This window comes from Thalassophryne amazonica, chromosome 1, assembly GCF_902500255.1.
Source record: "Thalassophryne amazonica chromosome 1, fThaAma1.1, whole genome shotgun sequence".
Lineage (NCBI taxonomy): Eukaryota > Metazoa > Chordata > Actinopteri > Batrachoidiformes > Batrachoididae > Thalassophryne > Thalassophryne amazonica.
In genome coordinates this window covers 84981585-85006445 of record NC_047103.1, presented here as the reverse complement: position 1 = coordinate 85006445, position 24861 = coordinate 84981585, and the positions used below count along the sequence as shown (strand labels likewise).

Sequence of the window (24861 nt, the reverse complement as noted above, 5' to 3'; positions counted from 1 at the left end):
TCCCTGATCCGAATTGGGAGCTGGTTCCACAGGAGAGGAGCCTGAAAGCTGAAGGCTCTGCCTCCCATTCTACTCTTACAAACCCTAGGAACTACAAGTAAGCCTGCAGTCTCAGAGCGAAGAGCTCTATTGGGGTGATATGGTACTATGAGGTCCCTAAGATAAGAAGGGACCTGATTATTCAAAACCTTATAAGTAAGAAGAAGAATTTTAAATTCTATTCTAGAATTAACAGGAAGCCAATGAAGAGAGGCCAATATGGGTGAGATATGCTCTCTCCTTCTAGTCCCCGTCAGTACTCTAGCTGCAGCATTTTGAATTAACTGAAGGCTTTTCAGGGAACTTTTAGGACAACCTGATAATAATGAATTACAATAGTCCAGCCTAGAGGAAATAAATGCATGAATTAGTTTTTCAGCATCACTCTGAGACAAGACCTTTCTAATTTTAGAGATATTGCGTAAATGCAAAAAAGCAGTCTTACATATTTGTTTAATATGCGCCTTGAATGACATATCCTGATCAAAAATGACTCCAAGATTTCTCAGAGTATTACTAGAGGTCAGGGTAATGCCATCCAGAGTAAGGATCTGGTTAGACACCATGTTTCTAAGATTTGTGGGGCCAAGTACAATAACTTCAGTTTTATCTGAGTTTAAAAGCAGGAAATTAGAGGTCATCCATGTCCTTATGTCTGTAAGACAATCCTGCAGTTTAGCTAATTGGTGTGTGTCCTCTGGCTTCATGGATAGATAAAGCTGGGTATCATCTGCGTAACAATGAAAATTTAAGCAATGCCGTCTAATAATACTGCCTAAGGGAAGCATGTATAAAGTGAATAAAATTGGTCCTAGCACAGAACCTTGTGGAACTCCATAATTAACCTTAGTCTGTGAAGAAGATTCCCCGTTTACATGAACAAATTGTAATCTATTAGATAAATATGATTCAAACCACCCAGCGCAGTGCCTTTAATACCTATGGCATGCTCTAATCTCTGTAATAAAACTTTATGGTCAACGGTATCAAAAGCAGCACTGAGGTCTAACAGAACAAGCACAGAGATGAGTCCACTGTCTGAGGCCATAAGAAGATCATTTGTAACCTTCACTAATGCTGTTTCTGTAATGAATTCTAAAACCTGACTGAAACTCTTCAAATAGACCATTCCTCTGCAGATGATCAGTTAGCTGTTTTACAACTACCCTTTCAAGAATTTTTGAGAGAAAAGGAAGGTTGGAGATTGGCCTATAATTAGCTAAGAAAGCTGGGTCAAGTGATGGCTTTTTAAGTAATGGTTTAATTACTGCCACCTTAAAAGCCTGTGGTACATAGCCAACTAATAAAGATAGATTGATCATATTTAAGATCGAAGCATTAAATAATGGTAGGGCTTCCTTGAGCAGCCTGGTAGGAATGGGGTCTAATAGACATGTTGATGGTTTGGATGAAGTAACTAATGAAAATAACTCAGACAGAACAATCTGAGAGAAAGAGTCTAACCAAATACCGGCATCACTGAAAGCAGCCAAAGATAACGATACGTCTTTGGGATGGTTATGAGTAATTTTTTCTCTAATAGTTAAAATTTTATTAGCAAAGAAAGTCATGAAGTCATTACTAGTTAAAGTTAAAGGAATACTCGGCTCAATAGAGCTCTGACTCTTTGTCAGCCTGGCTACAGTGCTGAAAAGAAACCTGGGGTTGTTCTTATTTTCTTCAATTAGTGATGAGTAGTAAGATGTCCTAGCTTTACGGAGGGCTTTTTTATAGAGCAACAGACTCTTTTTCCAGGCTAAGTGAAGATCTTCTAAATTAGTGAGACGCCATTTCCTCTCCAACTTACGGGTTATCTGCTTTAAGCTGCGAGTTTGTGAGTTATACCACGGAGTCAGGCACTTCTGATTTAAAGCTCTCTTTTTCAGAGGAGCTACAGCATCCAAAGTTGTCTTCAATGAGGATGTAAAACTACTGACGAGATACTCTATCTCACTTACAGAGTTTAGGTAGCTACTCTGCACTGTGTTGGTATATGGCATTAGGGAACATAAAGAAGGAAACATATCCTTAAACCTAGTTACAGCGCTTTCTGAAAGACTTCTAGTGTAATGAAACTTATTCCCCACTGCTTGGTAGTCCATCAGAGTAAATGTTATTAAGAAATGATCAGACAGAAGGGAGTTTTCAGGGAATACTGTTAAGTCTTCAATTTCCATACCATAAGTCAGAACAAGATCTAAGATATGATTAAAGTGGTGGGTGGACTCATTTACATTTTGAGCAAAGCCAATTGAGTCTAATAATAGATTAAATGCAGTGTTGAGGCTGTCATTCTCAGCATCTGTGTGGATGTTAAAATCGCCCACTATAATTATCTTATCTGAGCTAAGCACTAAGTCAGACAAAAGTTCTGAAAATTCACAGAGAAACTCACAGTAACGACCAGGAGGACGATAGATAACAACAAATAAAACTGGTTTTTGGGACTTCCAATTTGGATGGACAAGACTAAGAGTCAAGCTTTCAAATGAATTAAAGCTCTGTCTGGGTTTTTGATTAATTAATAAGCTGGAATGGAAGATTGCTGCTAATCCTCCGCCTCGGCCCGTGCTACGAGCGTTCTGGCAGTTAGTGTGACTCGGGTGTGTTGACTCATTTAAACTAACATATTCATCCTGCTGTAACCAGGTTTCTGTAAGGCAGAATAAATCAATATGTTGATCAATTATTATATCATTTACTAACAGGGACTTAGAAGAGAGAGACCTAATGTTTAATAGACCACATTTAACTGTTTTAGTCTGTGGTGCAGTTGAAGGTGCTATATTATTTTTTCTTTTTGAATTTTTATGCTTAAATAGATTTTTGCTGGTTATTGGTAGTCTGGGAGCAGGCACCATCTCTATGGGGATGGGGTAATGAGGGGATGGCAAGGGGAGAGAAGCTGCAGAGAGGTGTGTAAGACTACAACTCTGCTTCCTGGTCCCAACCCTGGATAGTCACGGTTTGGAGGATTTAAGAAAATTGGCCAGATTTCTAGAAATGAGAGCTGCTCCATCCAAAGTGGGATGGATGCCGTCTCTCCTAACAAGACCAGGTTTTCCCCAGAAGCTTTGCCAATTATCTATGAATCCCACCTCATTTTTTTTTTGGACACCACTCAGACAGCCAGTAATTCAAGGAGAACATGCGGCTAAACATGTCACTAAACATGTCAAGACTACAAACACCCCAAAGTTACAATGCACCAGCAACTAGTATATGAATAGGAATGACATTTTTTTAAAGATTGAAAATTTTATCCTAATTTCAAATCTGGTGCCGATGAAGTTTGTTCAAGATTGACAAAGATGGATCAAAAAGTTACTGTGATGCTTCACAGCGTGCCCTGATTTGCTATGTGGAATAGCCCCATAAGTATAGATATAAATTAAAAACACACAAGTTCAAAGATGGCTAACCTTGACCAATTTTAAGAGGTTAAAAAGTCACATTCTGTTTCATTCTGTTCCTTTTTTTCTTCTTTTTTTTTGGAGTGGCAGAGTTGACAACCACTCACAGTAGGGCAGCACCGTGACATCAGTGGCAGGTCTCTAAAACTGCTTCAGTTATGTGTTTATATAAATAAATAAATGTTACATGGACTGCATTTATATAGCGCTTTTCCATCTGCATTAGATGCTCAAAGCGCTTTATAATAATGCCTCACATTCACCCCGATGTGAGGGTGCTGCCATACAAGGTACTCAAGACACACCGGGAGCAACTAGGGGATTAAGGACCTTGCCCCAGGGCCCTTAGTGATTTTCCGGTTTGGCTGGGATTTGAACCGAGGATCCTCTGGTCTGAAGCCCAACGCTTAACCACTAGACCATCTCCCCTCTCAAATATAACATATTTCTCATGTATTCAGTAAAAGCTACTGAAAACGCTGTTTTTGTAAACTGATAATACCTCTGGAAGGATTTACAAGATATTTTGCAGATGTCAGGGTGCATGCTAACGTCTGCTGTAGTCAGAAGCTCATAAACGTAAATATTGTTTATGATTGATTGGTAGCTTGACTTTATTGAAAGTGTACTAATTGTAAGTAAGACAATAGGATCTTAATATTGAATGTAAATAACAGTAAGTGTGTGTGTGTGTGTGTGTATATATATATATATATATATATATATATATATATATATATATATATATATATATATATATGAGGTCTATTAGAAAAGTATCTGACCTTATGAGCCTCCGCTCCTCTTTCCTTGACAAAAACTCCTGTAACAGTGGAATGTGCCGTTCATTTCCAAACTGGACGCTGTGTTTTATCCAGGACGTCGTCTGACGAGCACAGGAATTGTGAAAAGACGTGGACATCAGCACTTTTTTTGGCACATTGAGACAAACGTATGGAGGAATTCCGCGCATCGCGGCAGTGCTGCATGGCGCAAAGCAACGCCGTGATGAAGCCTCATGGGACATGTTCTGGCATGTCCAAGCACATCCATAATTTCTCGGATAATCACTCGATGGAAAAACCATCGACCGCTGTCTGAACGCCATCTCAAAGCCGTCCTGTGAGACCAAAACGGAGGTGGTTTTGTCTCGCTCCAGTAGCGAATCCATCATGACGCGCGAAGCCTCCGCTCGGCTTTCCATTACAAAATCTCGTTAAAAGGTGAAATCTGACGGAAAATGGTTGATGTCCAGCTCTTGTGATAACCAGAGAAATGGCACACGATGGTCACGGATCCAGACAGCCATCCGTTTAGAAATGAAATGGTCGTTCAGCCTGTCGATGGTGGCTTCGGAGCGCGGCACGCCCCACAGCTGCTGGGGGCCATCCTTAAAGCGACAGTAACACTCCTTATTATCTACCAAGCCCGTAATATTTTCACCGCAAGACATATAAATTTTTCTAATGGTTTCCAGCTGCCAGTCTCTAACAGTTTCTGAAAAAATTCTGATGGAAAAAAAGCCCAAATCATTCCGCCATTTCCTGGCAATGAAACGACGACGAGGGGGTGGACCACTCCTCACTCAAAGCCTGCTCACAGGCGAATGATGCAACTGACAGGCGTAGAAAAACTCACGCATGCGCACGAGGGTTCAAGCTTGTCTGACGCAATCACACATGTTTCAAATCCATATGGTTTTTGAAAAAAATAATAAGGTCGGATACTTTTCTAATAGTCCTCGTATATATACGAGGTCTGCGAGAAAAATAACGTACCTTTTTATTTTTTTCAAAAACTATATGGATTTGAATCACGTGCGATTGCATCAGCCAACCTTGAACCCTCGTGCGCATGCGTGAGTTTTGTCACGCCTGTCGGTTACGTCATTCGCCTGTGGGCAGGCTTTGAGTGAGGAGTAGTCCACCCCCCTCGTCGGAATTCCTTTGTCTGACTTCTTCCTGAGAGACTGGTGCTTTGCTTTATCAAAATTTTTTCAGAACCTGTGAGGCAGATCGAAGTGGACACCATTCGAGAAATTCAGCTGGTTTTCGGTGAAAATTTTAATGGCTGATGAGAGATTATGGAGTCTTACTGTCACTTTAAGGACTTCCCACGGAGCGGGATGTCGCACCGTGCTCTGAGGCGCTGTCGTCAGCCTGTTTCGAGCTGAAAACCTCCAAATTTAAGCCTCTGTTGACCCAGGACGTCGTGAGAGAACAGAGAAGTTTCAGAAGAGCTCGGGATCAGCAGTTTATCCGGACATTCCACTGTTAAAGGAGATTTTGTAATGAAAGACGTGCGGACAGATTGGTGCATTGGGAGGCAGCCGGCGCGGCGCGCCGCCACAGGAAAAACACCTCCGTGTTGATAACCATTTGTAAAAACCAGGCGGCTTTTGATGGCTTTCAGTAGAGTGAGTATCTGAGAAATTGTTTAACAGCTGGACATGTTCCAACTTGTCCTTAACACTTCCAACGGAAGTGTTTTTCCTGTGGCGGCGCGCCACGCCGGCTGCCTGCCAACACGCCAATCCGTCCGCACGTCTTTCATTATAAAATCTCTTTTAACAGTGGAATGTCCGGATAAACTGCTGATCCCGACCTCTTCTGAAAGTTCTCTTTTCTCTCACGACGTCCTGGGACAACAGAGGCTTAAATTTGGAGGTTTTCAGCTCGAAACAGTTTGACGACGGCGCCTCAGAGCGCGGCGCGACGTCCCGCTCCGTGGGAAGTCCTTAAAGCAACAGACTCCATAATCTCTCATCAGCCGTTAAAATTTTCACCGAAAACCAGCTGAATTTCTCGAATGGTGTCCACTTCGATCTGCCTCACAGGTTCTGAAAAAATTTTGATAAAGCAAAGCGCCAGTCTCTCAGGAAGAAGTCAGACAAAGGAATTCTGACAAGGGGGTTGGACCACTCCTCACTCACGGCCTGCCCACAGGCGAATGACGTAACCGACAGGCATGAAAAAACTCTCGCATGCCCACAAGGGTTCAAGCTTGTCTAATCGCACGTGATTCAAATCCATATAGTTTTTGAAAAAAATAAAAAGGTCCGATACTTTTCTCACAGACCTCGTATCGTGTGTGTGTGTATATATATATATATATATACTTTGCACTGGGATACCAATTAAACAACTGCAACTTATAATAAGACAATGCTCATACGGCCGAGGATATTTTAGCATTACGTTTTATTATAAAGTGCTGTTAAAAAGTGCAAAATGAGTTCCTTGTCAGCTGATGTCTGGCAGGTTCATCATAAAGTTTTGTGCTTGCTTAAAACTTACTGATGAAGTGATTTGTCTTGTACTTTACTTGTGGCTGATAGTTCATTCTGGGTTTATGCAGGATCATGTCATTTTTGCACAAGCGGACATGCAGCTCGCTGTCACCAAATGCGCGTGTCACATCAGACAAGTAATCTGCGTCCTGATTATTGTTACGACGACAACCTGTAGCAGTAACGAACGAAGAAACTGTCACCATGGAAGACAAAAGGAGCTAAATATTAAATTAATCCTTTTTCCTCATTTCTATATGTGCACATTCAGTTTGGATTATGCATGCGTGTGCTGTTTTCTTTTTCCACCACCGTTCATCAGACAGCACCTTCATGAGAACACCTCGCATGGAACATTTTAATATGTAAATAGGAACATTAAGTTCATTGTAGACTCATCACCGGTTTGTCCTTGTTTCCATCAATTTTATAATCCAGAGTTTGACTTACAGCGCTCAGTGTGGAGCTCCAGTCCAGTCGGAGCAGGACAAAGTGATAGTAGAAGACCAGCCTGTAGACCCCGTGACCAAACTCTGGGAACAAATGTTTGAAAGTGGTTTTGGGTTTTTGGGTTGATGGATTTTGAACATTTTTTAATTGGCTACCCTTTTGAACTTTTGATTAAACGTTTGGTAAAAATGGTTAACCTTGACCAATTTTGATGATATTAGTGTCTAATCATATGTTTTCCTGCATGAGAAATTCATTTAAGTACTTTTGAAAAACATGAATGATAAGCTTGACCTTGTAATTTCAAAATGGCTACCATTATTTGTACAAAAATGTAAGAAATAAGTGTCGTACTACTCAATGTTGTGTCCATCAGATGCAAGTAGAATCACTGTCACAAGCACTAGTTTCTGAATCTCAGATTCTGCTATGTCAATTGTTCCAACACAAAGCAGGCTTTCAAGGAGTGCTACATGCAAACATTTGTCATCTTGTCATTTCCATCCATGCTGCAGAGGTGATGGTGGGGCGTCTGGTTTTATGTAGTTCAGCATGATGAATGACCTATATATGGTTCTTTTGTAACAATGAACAAATGGAAAACAACATTGAATAAACGTACAACCCCAATTCCAATGAAGTTGGGACATTGTGTAAAATGTAAATAAAAACAGAATACAATAATTTGTAAATCCTCTTCAACCTATATACAATTGAATACACCACAAAGACAAGATATTTAATGTTCAAACTGATAAATTTTATTGTTTTTGTGCAAATATTTGCTAAGTTTGAAATGGATGCCTTTAACACGTTTCAAAAAAGCTGGGACAGTGGTATGTTTACCACTGTGTTACATCATCTTTCCTTCCAACAACACTCAATAAGCATTTGAGAACTGAGGACACTAATTGTTGAAGCTTTGGAGGTGGAATTCTTTCCCATTGTTGCTTGATGTACGACTTCAGTTGTTCAACAGTCCGGGGTCTCCGTTGTTGTATTTTGAGCTTCATAATGGGCGACAGGCAGGCCAGTCTAGTACCCACACTCTTTTACTATGAAGCCATGCTGCTGTAACGTGCAGAATGTGGCTTGGCATTGTCTTGCTGAAATAAGCAGGGACGTCCCTGAAAAAGATGTTGCTTGGATGGCAGAATGTGTTGCTCCAGAACCTGGATGTACCTTTCAGCATTGATGGTGCCATCACAGATGTGTAAGTTGACCATGCCATGGGCACTAACACACCCTCATACCATCACAGATGCTGGCTTTTGAACTTTGCTCTGGTAACAATCTGGATGGTCTTTTTCCTCTTGTCCGGAGGTGATAACGTCCATGATTTCCAAAAACAATTTGAAATGTGGACTCATCAGACCACAACACACTTTTCCACTTTGTGTCTGTCCATTTCAAATGAGCTTGGGCTCAGAGAAGGGGGCGCCATTTCTGGATGTTGTTGATGTATGGCTTTCGCTTTGCATGGCAGAGTTTTAACTTGCACTTGTAGATGTAGCAACAAACTATGTTAACTGACAATGGTTTTCTGAAGTGTTCTTGAGCCCACGCGGTAAGATCCTTTACACAATGATGTCGGTTTTTAATGCAGTGCCGCCTGAGGGATTGAAGGTCACGGGCATTCAATGTTGGTTTTCACCTTGCTGCTTACGTGTAGAAAGTTCTTCAGATTCTCTGAATCTTCTGATTATATTATGGACTGTAGATGATGGAATCCCTAAATTCCTTGCAATTGAACATTGAGAAACATTGTTCTTAAACTTTGGACTATTCTTTTATGTGATCCTCGCCCCATCTTTGCTCATCCTTTTGGGGATGCTTCTTTTATACTCAATCATGACACTCACCTGTTTCCAATTAACCTGTTCACCAGTGGAATGTTCTAAACAGGTGTTCTTTGTGCGTTCATCAACTTTCTCAGTCTTTTGTTGCCCGTCTCAGCTTTTTTGAAATGTGTTCAGGTCATCCATTTCAAAATGAGCAAATATTTGCACAAAAACAAAAATGTCTGAGTTTGAACATTAAATATCTTGTCTTTGTGATGTATTTAATTGAATATAAGTTGAAGAGGATTTGGAAATTATTGTATTCTGTTTTGGCAGCACGGTGACTTAGTGGTTAGCACTGTTGCCTCACAGCGAGAAGGTCGTGGGTTCAATTCCCACCTGTGGCCTTTCTGTGTGGAGTTTCCATGTTCTCCCCATGCTTGCATGGGTTTCCTCCAGGTGCTCCGGTTTCCTCCCACATCCAAAGACATGCGGGTTAGGTGGATTGGAATCTTTAAATTGTCCGTAGGTGTGTGAGTGGATGTGAATGTGTGCTTTCTGCCAGTCACCGCCCCACCTGGTTTGAGATTGTTCACCAGGACTAGGTTTTTACAGTTCAGAGTTTTGTTGAATTTTAATGACATTTTTGAATTGTTTCGCGACTCAGGCCGACCTGGATGGATACACATTCTGAGATGTTGCTATCTCAATTTAACAGAATAAAGGTGACTTTATTCTCTGTTTGGTAAAAACAAAACACTGTGTCTTCTGTCATCTTCTGGGCAGTCGGATCAAAAATCACTTGCGGCAAAATTTAACGTCACGACAAAAAAATGTTCAACGAGGCAGATCTGGAGTTCAGAATAAACAGATTGTAGTTTATTTTGGAAGGTCGCACGAGGAAGTAACGTTCACCAGCAAACGTTAGCTTTACCAAAAGGTTGAGATTGAAACCACTTAAAGGAAGAAAAAAGTAATTTACAAAGAAATCAAAACCCACATGCAAACAAAGGAGAAAAAATGAGACAACAGACAAACAGAGCCGAAGGAGGTGAAAAAAGCAAAAGCGTCTCTTTTAATGGGTCGACTTTTAATGGGTCTTAATTCTGCCCACAAGAATTGTGGGTAGCATAGTTAAAATAATTTATTACCTCACATTCTTAAATTCCCTCTTAAAACCAACACTCTCCTGTAGCGAAAGAGTCTTTTATGTAATATAAGCACACTTAAAACGACACACAATAACCATAATATGAAAAAAAAAATGTTCTAACTTCGAGCTACATTCAGTATAAAACTTTGAGAGATAGCGTGGATTAACGATTCCATACTTGGTTGATTACATCACCAAAAAAGTTTTTTTTTTTCAAAGAAAAAAGGGAAGACAAAGGACATGGCATTCCTTTTTTTCCTTTTGTTCAAAAGTTCAGAAGAAGAGTCTGTGTCAATTCCAAATTGATAAACTTGGAGTTGCTGTTGTAGCATCCTTTTGACAGTCCTGGCAGTATTATATGGCCAAAAACAGTGAATTTGTTCATTCTGGGGCCAAATTTAACTGGAAAACAGCTTTGTAATTTCTTTGTGGTGTCCAATTAGCTTTTGGAAGGAGTTATTTGGATTTTAATCATTTAACCAGAGTTTTTGGATTCATAGGCAGGGTTGTTCAGGCTTCAAATCTGTTCAACTTTTGTGGGCCATGTGGAGAGGTGCCTTGCAGCAAATGACTGATAGAAGACCACTAGACTCCCCAAAAGAATGCTTTTAGGTGTTGTAAATTAATTAGAGAGCACTTTGTGTTTGATATCTTGATCTTGCTGTGGGCTCAGAGGAACTAGCTTGGTGTCACTTTTGATGTTCCACAGGCTTGGGGAGTAGAATTGGAACCCCCTTTGAAAAAGGGAGTTAAAGCCTTTGATTCCATATATGGTTGGGTATCGAGAACTGGTTCTCTTCGGGTATTGTTAAGAAATGATTAGATCCACCGACATCAATACCCTTTTTGCTTAATGATTCCCTTATTGGTCCTTATCGGTCCTGGGTCCCACCGAATAATGAAGGATGAAGGAGCCACGCATGGGTGTAGCAGCGATTATTCGAAGAATGACCCACATTTTCATCTGTCACGTATCCACTATGATGGTGCCTCTGTGTGCATCTCTGTAACCCGCATGTGCCATTTAGCAGCCTCTAGTGAGCCACGACCGACCTGTCATTAGAGCCTCGAATGGCTTGCATCAGCCACACTAAGCCACGTAGTGCCATGATAGCGCCATGATAAAGCCATGATAACGCCATGTTGGCGCACGTTTAGGCATGAGTTTGGTCCTAACCTCCAGCCCTTCCACACCTGGTCCCTTTAAAGTGTGGGTTTTCAATTCACAGATTCACAGCAGCATTTAAAGATGTCCCATTTTTTAAACGCAGTCCAAAAATAGACACTCCAGCACAGTTCCGCAGTTGTGCACTGTGCGCCAGGCTGCTGTCCACCTGTAATGCACCAGACCGACTAGACCCAAACCACGGGTTCCTGGAGAGCCGCCTCTGTGCTCCTCGCTGGCTCCGTGGCTTGACCTGATAAAAAACACAACAGAAAATATAAAACCAACTAAAAATGAACTTAAATAAATACAGAAATAAATAACTGTTTCCTGTGAACACCTAGTGACTTTTACACCTCCACTTCATCCCTGTCTTATTTAAGTTTAATGACAATTTGTTTTGGTCAAACCAAGCGAGAAAACAGGTGCATCCTAGTAAGAGCAGAATACTACTGGAATGAATTTGAATAAGGAAAGTTGTTGTTTTTTTTCTCACCAAAATGGATGCTGCACTCACTGCAATTTATTGTCTGAAATAGCCCCATTTCAGAGCTTCTAGAATTAAAAAAATTTTGTATGGGTGGTGTGTGTGTGTGTGGGGGGGGGGGGGGGGGGTAATTTTGGGTAACAGCTTTTTTTTTGTTTGTTTGTTTTTCACCACTTTCATCCCTGAATATGTCAAATGAGACTCATGTTTTGTTACAAGAAAGAAACAAGAATTGTCCACCGTTTTGTTCACACAGCTCCAAACACTGCACAGCTCCCTGCCGAGTCAAGTTAGAACGATAGAGTCCAGTCAGAATCTGACCTGCAGCAGCTGGCTGAGTTCAGCTCAGAGATATGGAGAGACATTCATGCCAAAATGTCTGAAAGGAAATGCTTTTGACAAAAACTACAGATTTTGTTTATTTGTATTTATGGCCAAAGATGAAGGATCCAGTGACCAATTTCATATTTATTTACTTTAAGACTCAATAAAATGTTGTTGACATAGAAAACCTGTAAAGCCTACTTTTAGTACACAGAAAATTCATAACAGGTATCGATAAGGGGATTGATAAGGAATTGGATCGATAAGCAGAGTCGATAATGGCATTGATATTGATAAAATCTTATCAATACTCATCCCTAGTTCCATACAACTTCGTGAAACCTTGTACCCACTGTACACAGTCTTCTCGTTACACAGTATATCAGCTTATTTCCTCTCATAATGTCAGCCTGTTGTCTCCCAAAACCATCATAGTTCTGACTCTTACCTCCACCCTTTCTGCTTTCCCACTGCTTCCATCTAGGTCTTCCATCTCTCCTGGGTTAGGGTTCAGGCAGAGGTAGGATTAGCCCCGGGCCCAGTTCACACCTCGGGCCGAGGTTGCACCGGGTCAAGTTCTGTTGTATCTGTAGTTTATGGCAGTAGTGTCCAAAGACATTCCAGAAGGAGGATGCAGGTTTTCTTTGCAGCCCCTGACTCCAGCAGGTATTTTCACTAATTAACATCACTTTGAACAGATGGGATGAGTTAAGCCCCGTTTACACATAGAAGGTAAGAGCTCCCGGAAGCGTCCCGGAAGAGTTTTTGGCTCCTCCGGGCCGTCTTAGGGATCAAACGCCGTTGTTAACGCCGGCGCTAGGGGGCGTGGCTTAGTTCCGGCTTCACCAGGAATCATCGAAAAAATTATTCAACATGTCGAATAATTCCGGGAGCACTCCCGGAGAATTTGCGTGACGACAGAGACAACGCGAACAACGGCGTTTGATACTTTTTAATCGCCGTTTCATCCTGTCCCTTCCTGTAGTGCCGCAGTTTACACCGCCGTTATTCGGCGGGCGGCGTTGTATCCCTAATCAACGGCGTATAAAATGGAGATAGAGCCCACATCGGCGTACACAACAGCGTTTTAACTGGCGACAGAGGCAGACAAAACGGCGGCACTAGCAGACAATACGCCGTTCTAAACGCCAACTCCCGGTTAAAACGGCGTTCCAAACGGCCGATAGGCGGCGATCAGTATAAAAACGCTAGCGCGCTGCATGCAGGCTTCTCACTCGCGGCCAGCTCCAGATATTTTTGCAGAGAAGCTCCAGTATGTCTCCTAAAAGAAAGTTGGCAGCAGCAAGGACTTAAAGAAGAAGGAAACCAAGAGGTATGGTTCAGAAGCAGGGGGGAGGCCTGTGGTGGAGACGGAGCAACGCGTTGAGGAGGGGGAAAGGAAGGAGAAGAAAAGGCTGAGGATGATCTCCCTCTCCCTGCAGTGACAGAGGCATGTATTCCTGCTGCTTCAGCCTATTATACTCTGGGGGCGGTGCCTATATGCAAATGATCCTGGAGTAACGCAGGATTTGCCTGGATAAAAACCTGGGTATTAACCAGCAATACACAGGGCATTATCGGCAGCAGCAGAACACCGCCGTTCTCACGCTCGTCTTAACCTGCTATTGTAAAGGATAGAACTGGGTATTAACCCCCGTTGCCTGACGTGTGCCGGATGCTACGGCGTCAAAACGCCGCTTTATTCGGCGGATTTAGCGGCGTTTTATCTGCCTATTTGCTATTTTTTTCTGAAATTTCCCCATTGAGGGATGAATAAAGGCTTTTCTTATCTTATCTTATCTTATAGTACGGCGGTCAAAATGCCGGTGAAATGCTCCACCCCTTTCCACCGCAAAAACAGCTGGAACTACCGCGAACTTCAGTCTACGTACTACCCACCGACAAAACCGTCTATGTGTAAACGGGGCTTTAATCAGTGAAATCACCCAGTGGAGACAGTGGTTGCAAAGAAAACCTGCACCCTCTTGGCTGTTTCTGGAATGTCTTTGGACAACACTGGTGTATGCCATCACCCTGATGGACAGCACTACTACTGGTGGTCATTGCTAACCCAGCTTGAGGCTGATCTGGTATAGAAATCTGTTTTATGGTCTGCATATTTGATATGCTACAATTTATGCTGGATACATTTCCTGACGCACCACTCATGTATCTGGGGCTGAGACTGGTGGAGTGCACTGGCTTATGTCCAACCTTGTTGCTGAGGCTTTGCATATGCAAAATATTTTAAACACATGCACACTCTCACACACATACTCATCCTGTTCGTGGGTGCTTCTCATCTCACAAAATAAACTAATTGTGTTTACTATTTTTTTTATTTTTTTTTTGGTTAGTATGTTGCACCTCTGTAAAACCAGTAAATTGGCTAAATGTGTTCTTTGCCATCATAAATATCATTTTTTGCAGTAAATTTTCAGTACAAATGTGAATCCAGAAGCCTTGAACACATTTGCTCCTGCTTTGTTTATGCCTGCTGTGTGTACAAAACAAAGACAGTCAAAAAATCGATTCAGAGTCAGTACAGAATTTTATTATTATCATTATTGTTATTATTATTATTGCTCCTTGCTTTTTGGAATATTATTTTGTCATTTTGACCCAGTGATTTGAGCTTATGATGCTACTTTGTCTTGCTGCTGTTATCTGCATTTGCCTTCTTTTATTTCTTCCCCTCTATTCATTTATTTATTTATTTTGTCCTTATTGTGCCCTTAATCCATCCTACACATTTTGCTCCTGTGCCATAGTCTGCTGTTGGGTCAACCAAAACCAACACCACTGCCAAAATGAGGCCAAGTGCCACAGCTGCCAGTGTTGGTTCAGCTGCAGCCACAAAAAAGCGCCCCACACTTTCCTCCACCACCTCCACATCAGACACTCTCAGCAAAAAACCATCCACAACCAAGGCACCAGCTACCACCACTGTTGGTCCTAAGAAGCCTGCCACAACCTCTACCAGCCGCCCATTAAACACAGCCACAACATGTGATGTTAAGCCTAAGGTAGGTGTGAAAGGACACTGGGTTTGGAAAAGGGGCAGAATAACTTGAAAATGGTAAATTGTCATCTTTACCAAAGAACGCACATGGATTCACAAAGGATTTAATGCAGTGGGTCCCAAATATTTCCAAACCATGGTATCTATAATGTTAGATTTTTAATAGTAACTGCGGCAACCCTCCCACTCAGTCCAAAGCACAGTTACTATGCCCTCCAAAAGTATTGGAACACTTGATATTTCACACATTTTAATTTGTTTATGCCATTTGAAATACTGTATGTACATACACACACACACACACACACACATATATATATATATATATATATATATATATATATATATATATATATATATATAAAACTGAGGAAAATAAGTATTTGAACACCCTGCGATTTTGCAAGTTTGGTCTGAAATTTTCATCTTAGGTGCATGTCCACTGTGAGAGACATAATCTAAAAAAAAAAAAAATCCGGAAATCACAATGTATGATTTTTTTTAATAATTTATTTGTATGTTACTGCTGCAAATAAGTATTTGAACACCTACCAACCAGCAAGAATTCTGGCTCACACAGACCTGTTAATTTTTCTTTAAGAAGCCCTCTTATTCTGCACTCTTTACCTGTATTAATTGCACCTGTTTGAACTTGTTACCTGTATAAAAGACACCTGTTCACATATCAATCAATCACAGTCCAACCTGTCTACCATAGCCAAGACCAAAGGCCTGTCTAAGGACACCAGGGACAAAACTGTAGACCTGCACAAGGCTGGGGTGGACTACAGGACAACAGGCAAGCAGCTTGGTAGAAGACAACAACTGTTATGATTAGTTATTAGAAAGTGGAAGAAACACAAGATGACTGTCAGTCTCCCTCGGTCTGGGATTCCATGCAACATCTCACTTTGTGGGGTAAGGATGATTCTGAGAAAGCTCAGAACTACACAGGAGGACCTGGTCAATAAGAGAGCTGGGACCGCAGTCACAAACATTACATTAGTAACACATGATGGTGTCATGGTTTAAAATCATGCAGGGCAGCAAGGTCCCCCTGCTCAAGCCAGCACATGTCCATGCCCGTTTGAAGTTCACCAGTGACCATCTGGATGATCCAGAGGAGGCATGGGAGAAGGTCATGTGGTCATATGAGACCAGAATAGCGCTTTTTGGAATCAACTCCAATTACGATGTTTAGAGGATGAGAACAACCCCAAGAAAACCATACCAACCGTGAAGCATGGGGTGGAAGCATCATACTCTGGGGGTGCTCTTCTGCAAAGGGGACAGGACGACTGCACCGTATTGAAGGGAGGATGGATGGGGTCATGTATTGTGAGATTTTGGCAAACAACCTCCTTCCCTCAGTAAGAGCATTGAAGATGGGTCATGGCTGGGTCTTCCAGCATGACAATGACCCCAAACACACAGCCAGGGCAAATAAGGAGGGGCTCCGTAAGAAGCATTTCAAGGTCCTGGAGTGGCCTGGCCAGTCTCCAGACCTGAACTCAATAGAAAATCTTTGGAGGGAGCTGAAACTCTAAACCTGAAAGATCTAGAGAAGATATGTATGGAGGAGTGGACCAAAATCCCTGCTGCAGTGTGTGCAAACCTGGTGAACAACTACAGGAAATGTTTGACCTCAGTATTTGCAAACAAAGGCTACTGTACCAAATATTAACATTGATTTTCACAGGTGTTCAAATACTTATTTGCAGCAGTAACATACAAATAAATTATTTAAAAAATCATACATTGTGATTTCCGGATTTTTTTTTTTAGATTATGTCTCTCACAGTGGATGTGCACCTAAGATGAAAATTTCAGACCCCTCCATGATTTCTAAGTGGGAGAACTTGCAAAATCGCAGGGTTTTCAAATACTTATTTTCCTCACTGAAGCTCCTCTCTGCGCACTGTGGTATAGCGTCCTCTGTGGAGCAGTTTGCCCTGTGGGCAAACTGGTGGGTGTCCAGAGTGGGAGGCAGACAGGCCCTGATGTGCTGAGAGACCAGTCTTTCAAAGCACTTCATGACCACAGGCCTAAGTGCAACATGCCTATTGTCATTTATGCTCTCCATTGCTGACTTCTTTGGGACTGGAATGATGGTGGAGGATTTGAGGCAGGGTGGAATGATGGCCTGCAACAGGGACAGGTTGAAGATGCAGGTGAAAACTCCAGCCGGTTGGTCAGCACACGCTTTGAGTACCTTTCCAGGTACACCATTGGGGCCGGCCGCCTTCCTGGGGTTCACCGCCTTCAGCACACATCTCGCTTCATGTTCCTGAAGTGTTAGTGTGCTGGTGCTGGAGGGTGGTGGGTGTGGAGTTGCTGCTGGTCTGTCTGCTCCAAAGCGGGCAAAGAAGAGGTTCAGCTCCTCTGCCAGTGAGGCGTCAGACCTAGCATTTCCTTGGCTGCTGCTTCTATAGTTGGTTATATGATTTATTCCCTGCCACATCTTTCTGGGGTCATTCACAGCAAAGTGGTCCTCTATCTTTTTCTTGTAGGCAGCCTTGGCCTCCCTGATGCCTCTTTTCAGATCGGACCTGGCCGCGTTGTACAGGGCCCTGTCCCCTGATTTAAAGGCGGTGTTGCACCTTTTTAATAGGGACTGGGCTACGCTGTTCATCCAGGGTTTCTGGTTTGGAAAAACCCTGACCCTTTTGTTGACGGTGACAGTGTCAACACAGTTCTTAATGTAAGAGAGTATGGTGTCAGTGTACTCCTGCAGGTTGTGGCTGGAAAATTAATCCCATACAGTCTGTGAGAATCAGTCCTGTAGCTGGGAGAGCGCTCCTTCAAGCCAGGTTTCAATTGTCTTTCATTGTGGCTTTGTTCGCCTCAGCAGGGGGGTGTAGGTGGGGGTGAGGGACAGGCAGAGATGGTCAGATCCAGCAAGGTGGGTGAGGGGAGTGACTTTGTATGCATGTTTTATGTTTGCGTAAACATGGTCCAAAGTATTTTCCCCCTCTGGTGGCACACTTCACGTACTGGACGAACTTAGGGGGCACAGTCTTTAAACACGCTTGGTTGAAGACACCAGCAACAATACAAATGCTATCTGGGTGGGCCAGCTGCTGTTTATTTACACAGACAAACAAGAGCATAAGGGCCGTGCTAACATTAGCATCGGGTTGGATGTAAACAGCAAACTCAATGACTACTGTGAAGTCCCTTGGGAGATAAAAAGGTCTGCATGAGACTGCAAGCACTTCTAAATCAGGAGAACAGTGAGAGTCAATTACCCTGCTGCTACAGCACCACTCGCAGTTCACATAAACACAGAGCCCCCCACCTCTGCTCTTACCCAAATCTCTGGTTCTGTCCTGCCGGTGTAGCATGCGGCCTGCTAGCTTGACTGCAGCGTTGGGGATCAGCGGGTGAAGCCACATCTCTGTGATGAAAATAACGCTGCAGTTCCGCACAAAGCTGTTTGTAGCCATCTGTAGCTCCAATTCGTCCATTTTGTGGTTGATGGATCTAGCGTTGGAGAGGAAGAAGCTCGGTATTGCTGGCCTGTGAGGTTGTTTATATAGCCTAGCATTGGAGCCAGACCGACATCCTTGCTTCTGCTTTCTTTCTCTGCGCCGCCTTCTCCGTCTGCTTGGCAGGCTGGTAATCCATGGAGAGCCCGATGTTCTCGCCAAGTCCTCCGGGATGTTGTGGTACTGGTGGAACAGTTTGTACCTCAGACCAAGGTCAATAAGGTTCTGATGGCTGAAACTGTGGGTCGCTTTACAAAACTCAAATAATGTACGCGAAAAAAGTAAGCACCAAATTGGAGAGCTAAAAGCTGCTGCACCTGTGCACGCCGCCATCTTTTTGTTTGTTTGTCACAGACGTACAGTCATGAAATGACTTGAATGTTGAAGCAGTGTGTTCCTATCATGTCCGCATCTAATGGCGCCGGGTCCAGCTGGCCCCCCACGCGTGTCCTGCCCGACACGTGTGTCTTGTGGACGGCATGCCGCAGGACTGACGCCCTGTCATGTGGAACAGAGCTCACGTAACAGTCAGATCACCCGCTGCGTGTTATGATCTGATGGTCGTTTCACCTGGGGTAGCCTGCCAATGGCCACACATTTTCTAAGTGCCATGCGAGTGGTGCTAGATGTTCGTGGGTGTGTCAACTGGAGTTTGGACGACACCTGCCACGAGTGTTCGAATGGGCTCTCACAGTGCACATTCTGTCTTTCAGACGCTGGTGTGTGCATATAGTTGTAGCAACAGGTGTACGATGCGTTGGAGGCAGCTACGATTTTACATGCATTGCATATGATTCCTGCTTCATGCACACTTCATGTGCAATTCGACCACATTCGTACTATGTGTGAAGGGGCCCTTAAAAGGGGATTTTATGAAGGTAGCGTAAAATCAGGAAAATACCCTCCAGGCTCTAAGGTTAAATACTTATGTCATGATTAACTCTAATGCTGGCTGTATTTGTGCAATGTAAAACTCATGCTTGCTGTGTGTGAGGTTTTCCTGCTCAAAGTTCATTTGATGAGAAAGTGGCACTTTGCTTCATTGCTGTTGATTGAAGGAAGATGCGCTGCATGCATTGTCATTGTCATTTTAAAATAGCAACACAGTGATGGTGCTCTCATCCCCACAAATGATTTTTGTGATCACAAGGTTGTTGGTGCTCCAACGTAGCAGTAAAAATGAACAGTAATTTATTAATTTCCAGAGAGCTTGTCATTTGCTATGATGGGTGGAAACAAAGTTAATGCAGACCAGTGGTTCTGCAAATTAGCATTGCTTCAGCCAGCATGGTGGCTTAGTAGTTAGCACTGTTGCCTCACAACGAGAAGGTCCCAGATTCACTCCCAGCCTGCTCCTTCTGTGTGGTGTTTGCGTGGGTTCCCTCCGGGTGCTCCAGCTTTTTTTCCACTTCCAAAGACATGCAGGTTTGGTGAATTTGTGACTCAAAATTGAGCATTAGTAGGAATGTGAATGTGTTTCTCTGTCTGTATGTGTCAATCCTGCTGTAGACAGGTGGCCTGTCCAGGGAGTACCCCGCCTCTCGCAAAAACACTGCTGAGATAGGCTCCCGCTCCCATTGTCCCTTAAATGGAATGAATTGGAATGAGATTTGAAAGTGATTGGTGTATTACTGGTTCAAGATTTCAGCTGATTATTTGCATTTAGTAACATAGGTTTGTGATTACGCTACATACGAGGTCTATTTGAAAAGTATCCGACCTTATTATTTTTTTCAAAAACCATATGGATTTGAATCACGTGTGATTGCGTCAGACAACCTTGAATCCTCGTGCGCATGCGTGAGTTTTTCCACGCCTGTCGGTTGCGTCATTCGCCTGTGAGCAGGCTTTGAGTGAGGAGTGGTCCACCCCCTTGGCGGATTTTCATTGTCAGGAAATGGCGGAATGATTTGGGCTTTTTTTTCAGAAACTGTTAGAGACTGGCAGCTGGAAACCATTAGAAAAATTTATCTGGCTTTCGGTGAAAATTTTACGGGCTTCACAGAGAATAAGGACTGTTACTACAGCTTTAAGGACGGCTTTAAGGACGCTCGACGTGCCGCGCTCCGTGCTGCCATCGAGAGCCACAAACCACCGGATCATTTCTAAATGGATGGCTCTGTGGATCCGAGACCGGCGTGTGCACTTTCTCTGGTTATCACAAGAGCTGGACATCAGCCATTTTCCAACAGAGTTCACTTTTAACAAGGGATTTTGTCATGGAAAGCCGAGCGAAGGCTTCGCGCGTCACGATCGATTTGCTGATGGAGCGAGACAAAGGAACACCTCTGTTTTGGTCACACAGGACGGCTTTGAGATGGCGTTCAGACAGCTATCGGTGGTTTTTGCATCGAGTGATTATCCGAGAAATTGTGGATGTGCCTGGACATGCCAGAACATGTCCGTGAGGCTTCATCGCGGCGTTGCTTTGCGCCATGCGGCAAAAGTGAAATCTGCCGGAAAATGGTTGATGTCCAGCTCTTGTGATAACCAGAGAAAGTGCACATGACGGTTTCGGATCCACAGAGCCATCCATTTAGAAATGATACGGTGGTTTGTGGCTCTCGATGGCGGCACGGAGCGCGGCGCGCCGAGCGTCCTTAAAGCTGTAGTAACAGTCCTTATTCTCTGTGAAGCCCGTTAAATTTTCACCGAAAGCCAGATAAATTTTTCGAATGGTTTCTAGCTGCCAGTCTCTAACAGTTTCTGAAAAAATGCTGATGGAAAAAAAGCCCAAATCATTCCGCCATTTCCTGACAATGAAAATCCGCCGAGGGGGTGGACCACTCCTCACTCAAAGCCTGCTCACAGGCGAATGACACAACCGACAGGCGTGGAAAAACTCACGCATGCGCACGAGGGTTCAAGCTTGTCTGACGCAGTCACACGTGATTCAAATCCATAGGGTTTTTGAAAAAATAATAAGGTCGGATACTTTTCTAATAGACCTCGTATGCTTATAGCACATCAGTATAAGTGAGCATTCATTCATTCATTCATCTTCTACCACTTAGTCCAGTTAAGGGTCATGGGGGGCTGGAGCCTATCCCAGCAGCCATAGAGCGCGAGGCAGGGTACACCCAGGACAGGATGCCAGTCTGTCGCAGGGCCACAAACAGACAAACAAACATAGTCACACCCACACACACACCTACGGACAATTTAAAGATTCCAATCCACATAACCCGCATGTCTTTGGATGTGGGAGGAAACCGGAGCACCCGGTGGAAACCCTCACAAACACGGGGAGAACATGCAAACTCCACACAGAAAGGCCACAGGAATTGAACCCACGACCTTCTCACTGTGAGGCAACAGTGCTAACCACTAATCCACCATGCTGCCCGTGAGCATTCATATTCTATAAAAAAAATATATATATATATAGTGTGTTTTAATCTGTGATGAGATGGATACTCTTTGGAGTATCCTTGAGTACACTGGAACAACTTTGTGTCAAATGAGCAGTTACTTGTGAAGAATTGTGATGAGGTGTGTCACTTGCACTGTGAGGGAGTGTCTGCTTCAACCATGTGTCACGTGTGGCCATGTGACACATGTCTCTGTGCATGATCCAGTACACAAGTGCCTGAGTATTTTGGACCCCAATGCCTGGAGAAGAACACCCACAATTTGCCTGCTTCTGACGAATGTATGCATTGCATCAAGCAAGTATACACCATGCTTCACTTTTGCAACAATTTTTTTATGTTACAGCCTTTTACCAAAATGGATGAAATTCATTTTTTTCCTCAAAATTCTACACACAATACCCCATAATGACAATGTTAAAAAAAAAAGTTGGGGGGGGGGGTTGGCAAATGTATTAAAAATCAAAAACTAGCATGGCCAGTCTGCTCTGTGTGAGCCTGATCCCGTCAGATTGCAGAGGCTAAGCAGTGTGGGGCCTGGTTAGTACTTGGATGGGAGACCTCTTTGGAACACCAGGGGCTTTGTGTGTTTCTCCAGGTAAAACTGGAGTTGTGTCAGGAAGGGCATCCGATGTAAAACTTGTGCCAAATACCAATGCGGATCTGGCTGTATCCGCTGTGGCGACCCCGAACAAACGGGAGCAGCCGAAAGGACGACAACAACAACAATTAAAAATAAAAACTAAGAAATCAAATTCACAGCCTTTACCATGAAGCTCAAAATTGAGCTCAGATGTGTCCTGTTTCCACTGATCATCCTTGTCATGTTTCTACAACACATGGCAGCCTGCCTGGAGTTTGCCAAAAGGCACCTGAATGACCTTGAGAAATAAAATTTGACATGAATGCCAGGCGTCATGTTTGCAGGAAACCAGGCACCATCCCTAGAGTGAAGCATGGTGGTGGCAGCATCATGATGTGGAGATGTTCTCAGCGGCAGGAACCTGGGAGACTAGTCAGGATTGAGGAGAGATGAATGCAGTAATGTACAGACATTTTGAGGGAAAAAATGATTTTACTCCATTTTTATTAAGGCTGTAACATAACAAAAATGTGGAAAAAGTGAAGACCTGTGAATACTTCCCGGATGCCCTTATATACAGTTATTTTAGATATGTGGTGTTGTGTGCCTGGATGGTTGCCATTCAGAATCCAAGGCTGTGCTATGATGTTATGGATGCAGTGTTGGAGCTCCCAGAGTTGACTTGCGTAACATTCAGATTCAGTTGTACTTTGATATTTAACAAATATTTGAAGTCTCTCTCCTTTTTTTGATTATATTATTATATATTATTATATTATATATTTTATTTTTTTTTCTTTATTGCTTTTTATGAGTTACAAAATACACTAGAATGCCACTCAGTGCATGTAGAACTTTTCGGCATGGAGATCCCTCACAGCATCTGCATAGCTTTGCATCTTAGGCTCTGCCCTAATAGGTGATCCTTGCTGATAATACGGAAGTAGTATTGTTTCATCATTGTTCCAATCCTTTTCTTGTGTGAAGAAAAGCTCATAGAGTCATAAGGTTGCTGGACAGAGGGACTCTGTGATGCAGATACCTTTGCAGGAAAATGAAAGTCTAATGTTTTTGGGTCCTGCTTCTTCTCATCTTACTTTGTGGGTGTGAGTCTTTGATCCTAACCAGTAACCTAAGACATAGACTAGATGTCTTTGGCATTAGGTCTCTTCAGGAGATGCTTGGGTACCACTGGAATGACTTTTGTCAAACAAATGGTTACTTAGGGTGATGAAGATAATAAGATAAGGATAATCACTTGCTTTGTGAGGGAACATCAGCTACAATATTTTGGCCCCATGGTGCTTTTCTCTGGACATGATCCAGCACATAGGTGCCTCAGTGTTGAGGACCCCAGCAGCTGGAGAGGCCAAGTGGATGCCCACATTTCAACTTATTGTGGTAGATGGATGGTTACAATCAAGATGGTTACAGTGCATGCCCCCAGACCTGGCCTCACCTTGTCAATGTTTGAAGATTACAACAAATATAAATGTCACACGGGGTGTTTTGGTTTCTGCCACTTATTCACCACTTTATGACCTCTGGAGATCTATTATGCATGTGCTGTGGACTTCAGGGTAGCACACTTCATCACGGCCAGTTCATTGAACATTTGCAGGGCTGAATATGTAGCATGACTTCATTTTCGGATTTTAGGGGAGACACACATAACTTCAGTCAAAGAGGAATGGCTTGGACTGTCTACATGTCACAACCACTGGGGGGAATCTGCCCTAAATTTCTCACATAACTATTGTTAAACTGATGAGTGGCTGTCAGTCTGTACATAACTGACATTGTGATAGATTTGAGTGCTGCCAGAATTATTTTTGTTGATGGTAAAAAGTCAGTTATTTTCTGTTGTTATTCATCCTTGTGTCTTTCATAACCTGTTGGCTCTCCTTGCCTTGTTCTTGTGTGTGTGTGTGTGTGTGTGTGTGTGTGTGTGTGTGTGTGTGTGTGTGTGTGTGTGTGTGTGTGTGTGTGTGTGTGTGTGTGTGTGTGTGTGTGTGTGTGTGTGTGTGTGTGTGTGTGTGTGTGTGCACTTTCCTCTACATAGGTAACATCAGAGAAGCGCCCCCCTGTGTCAAAGGCCAGTACTATCACCTCTCATCAAACAGGCACCACTATCACCAAAAATGGAACTGCTTCTGCAGCAGCCAAACCTGCGACATCACTGCGCACAACTGCATCTGCTCGCACCACTACCACTGCTTCAGCCAAAACAGCACTGGGTATGTGCACAAAAACTCACAACTGATAACATTTGCAAGCTGATGAGTGGAAAAGAGTA

At 43.1% G+C, this 24861-nt stretch overlaps 1 protein-coding gene across 3 annotated transcripts in view; it reads left to right on the top strand.

Annotated features, from left to right (window-relative positions):
• Positions 1 to 24861, top strand: part of LOC117512155 (microtubule-associated protein 4) — a 418222-nt gene that overhangs the window by 334475 nt on the left and 58886 nt on the right. For all 3 annotated transcript variants that reach the window (XM_034172151.1, XM_034172135.1, XM_034172142.1), the window contains 2 exons: positions 14873 to 15127; positions 24628 to 24802. In XM_034172151.1, the coding sequence (XP_034028042.1) occupies positions 14873 to 15127; positions 24628 to 24802 (430 nt within the window). The remainder of the gene's footprint in view (positions 1 to 14872; positions 15128 to 24627; positions 24803 to 24861) is intronic.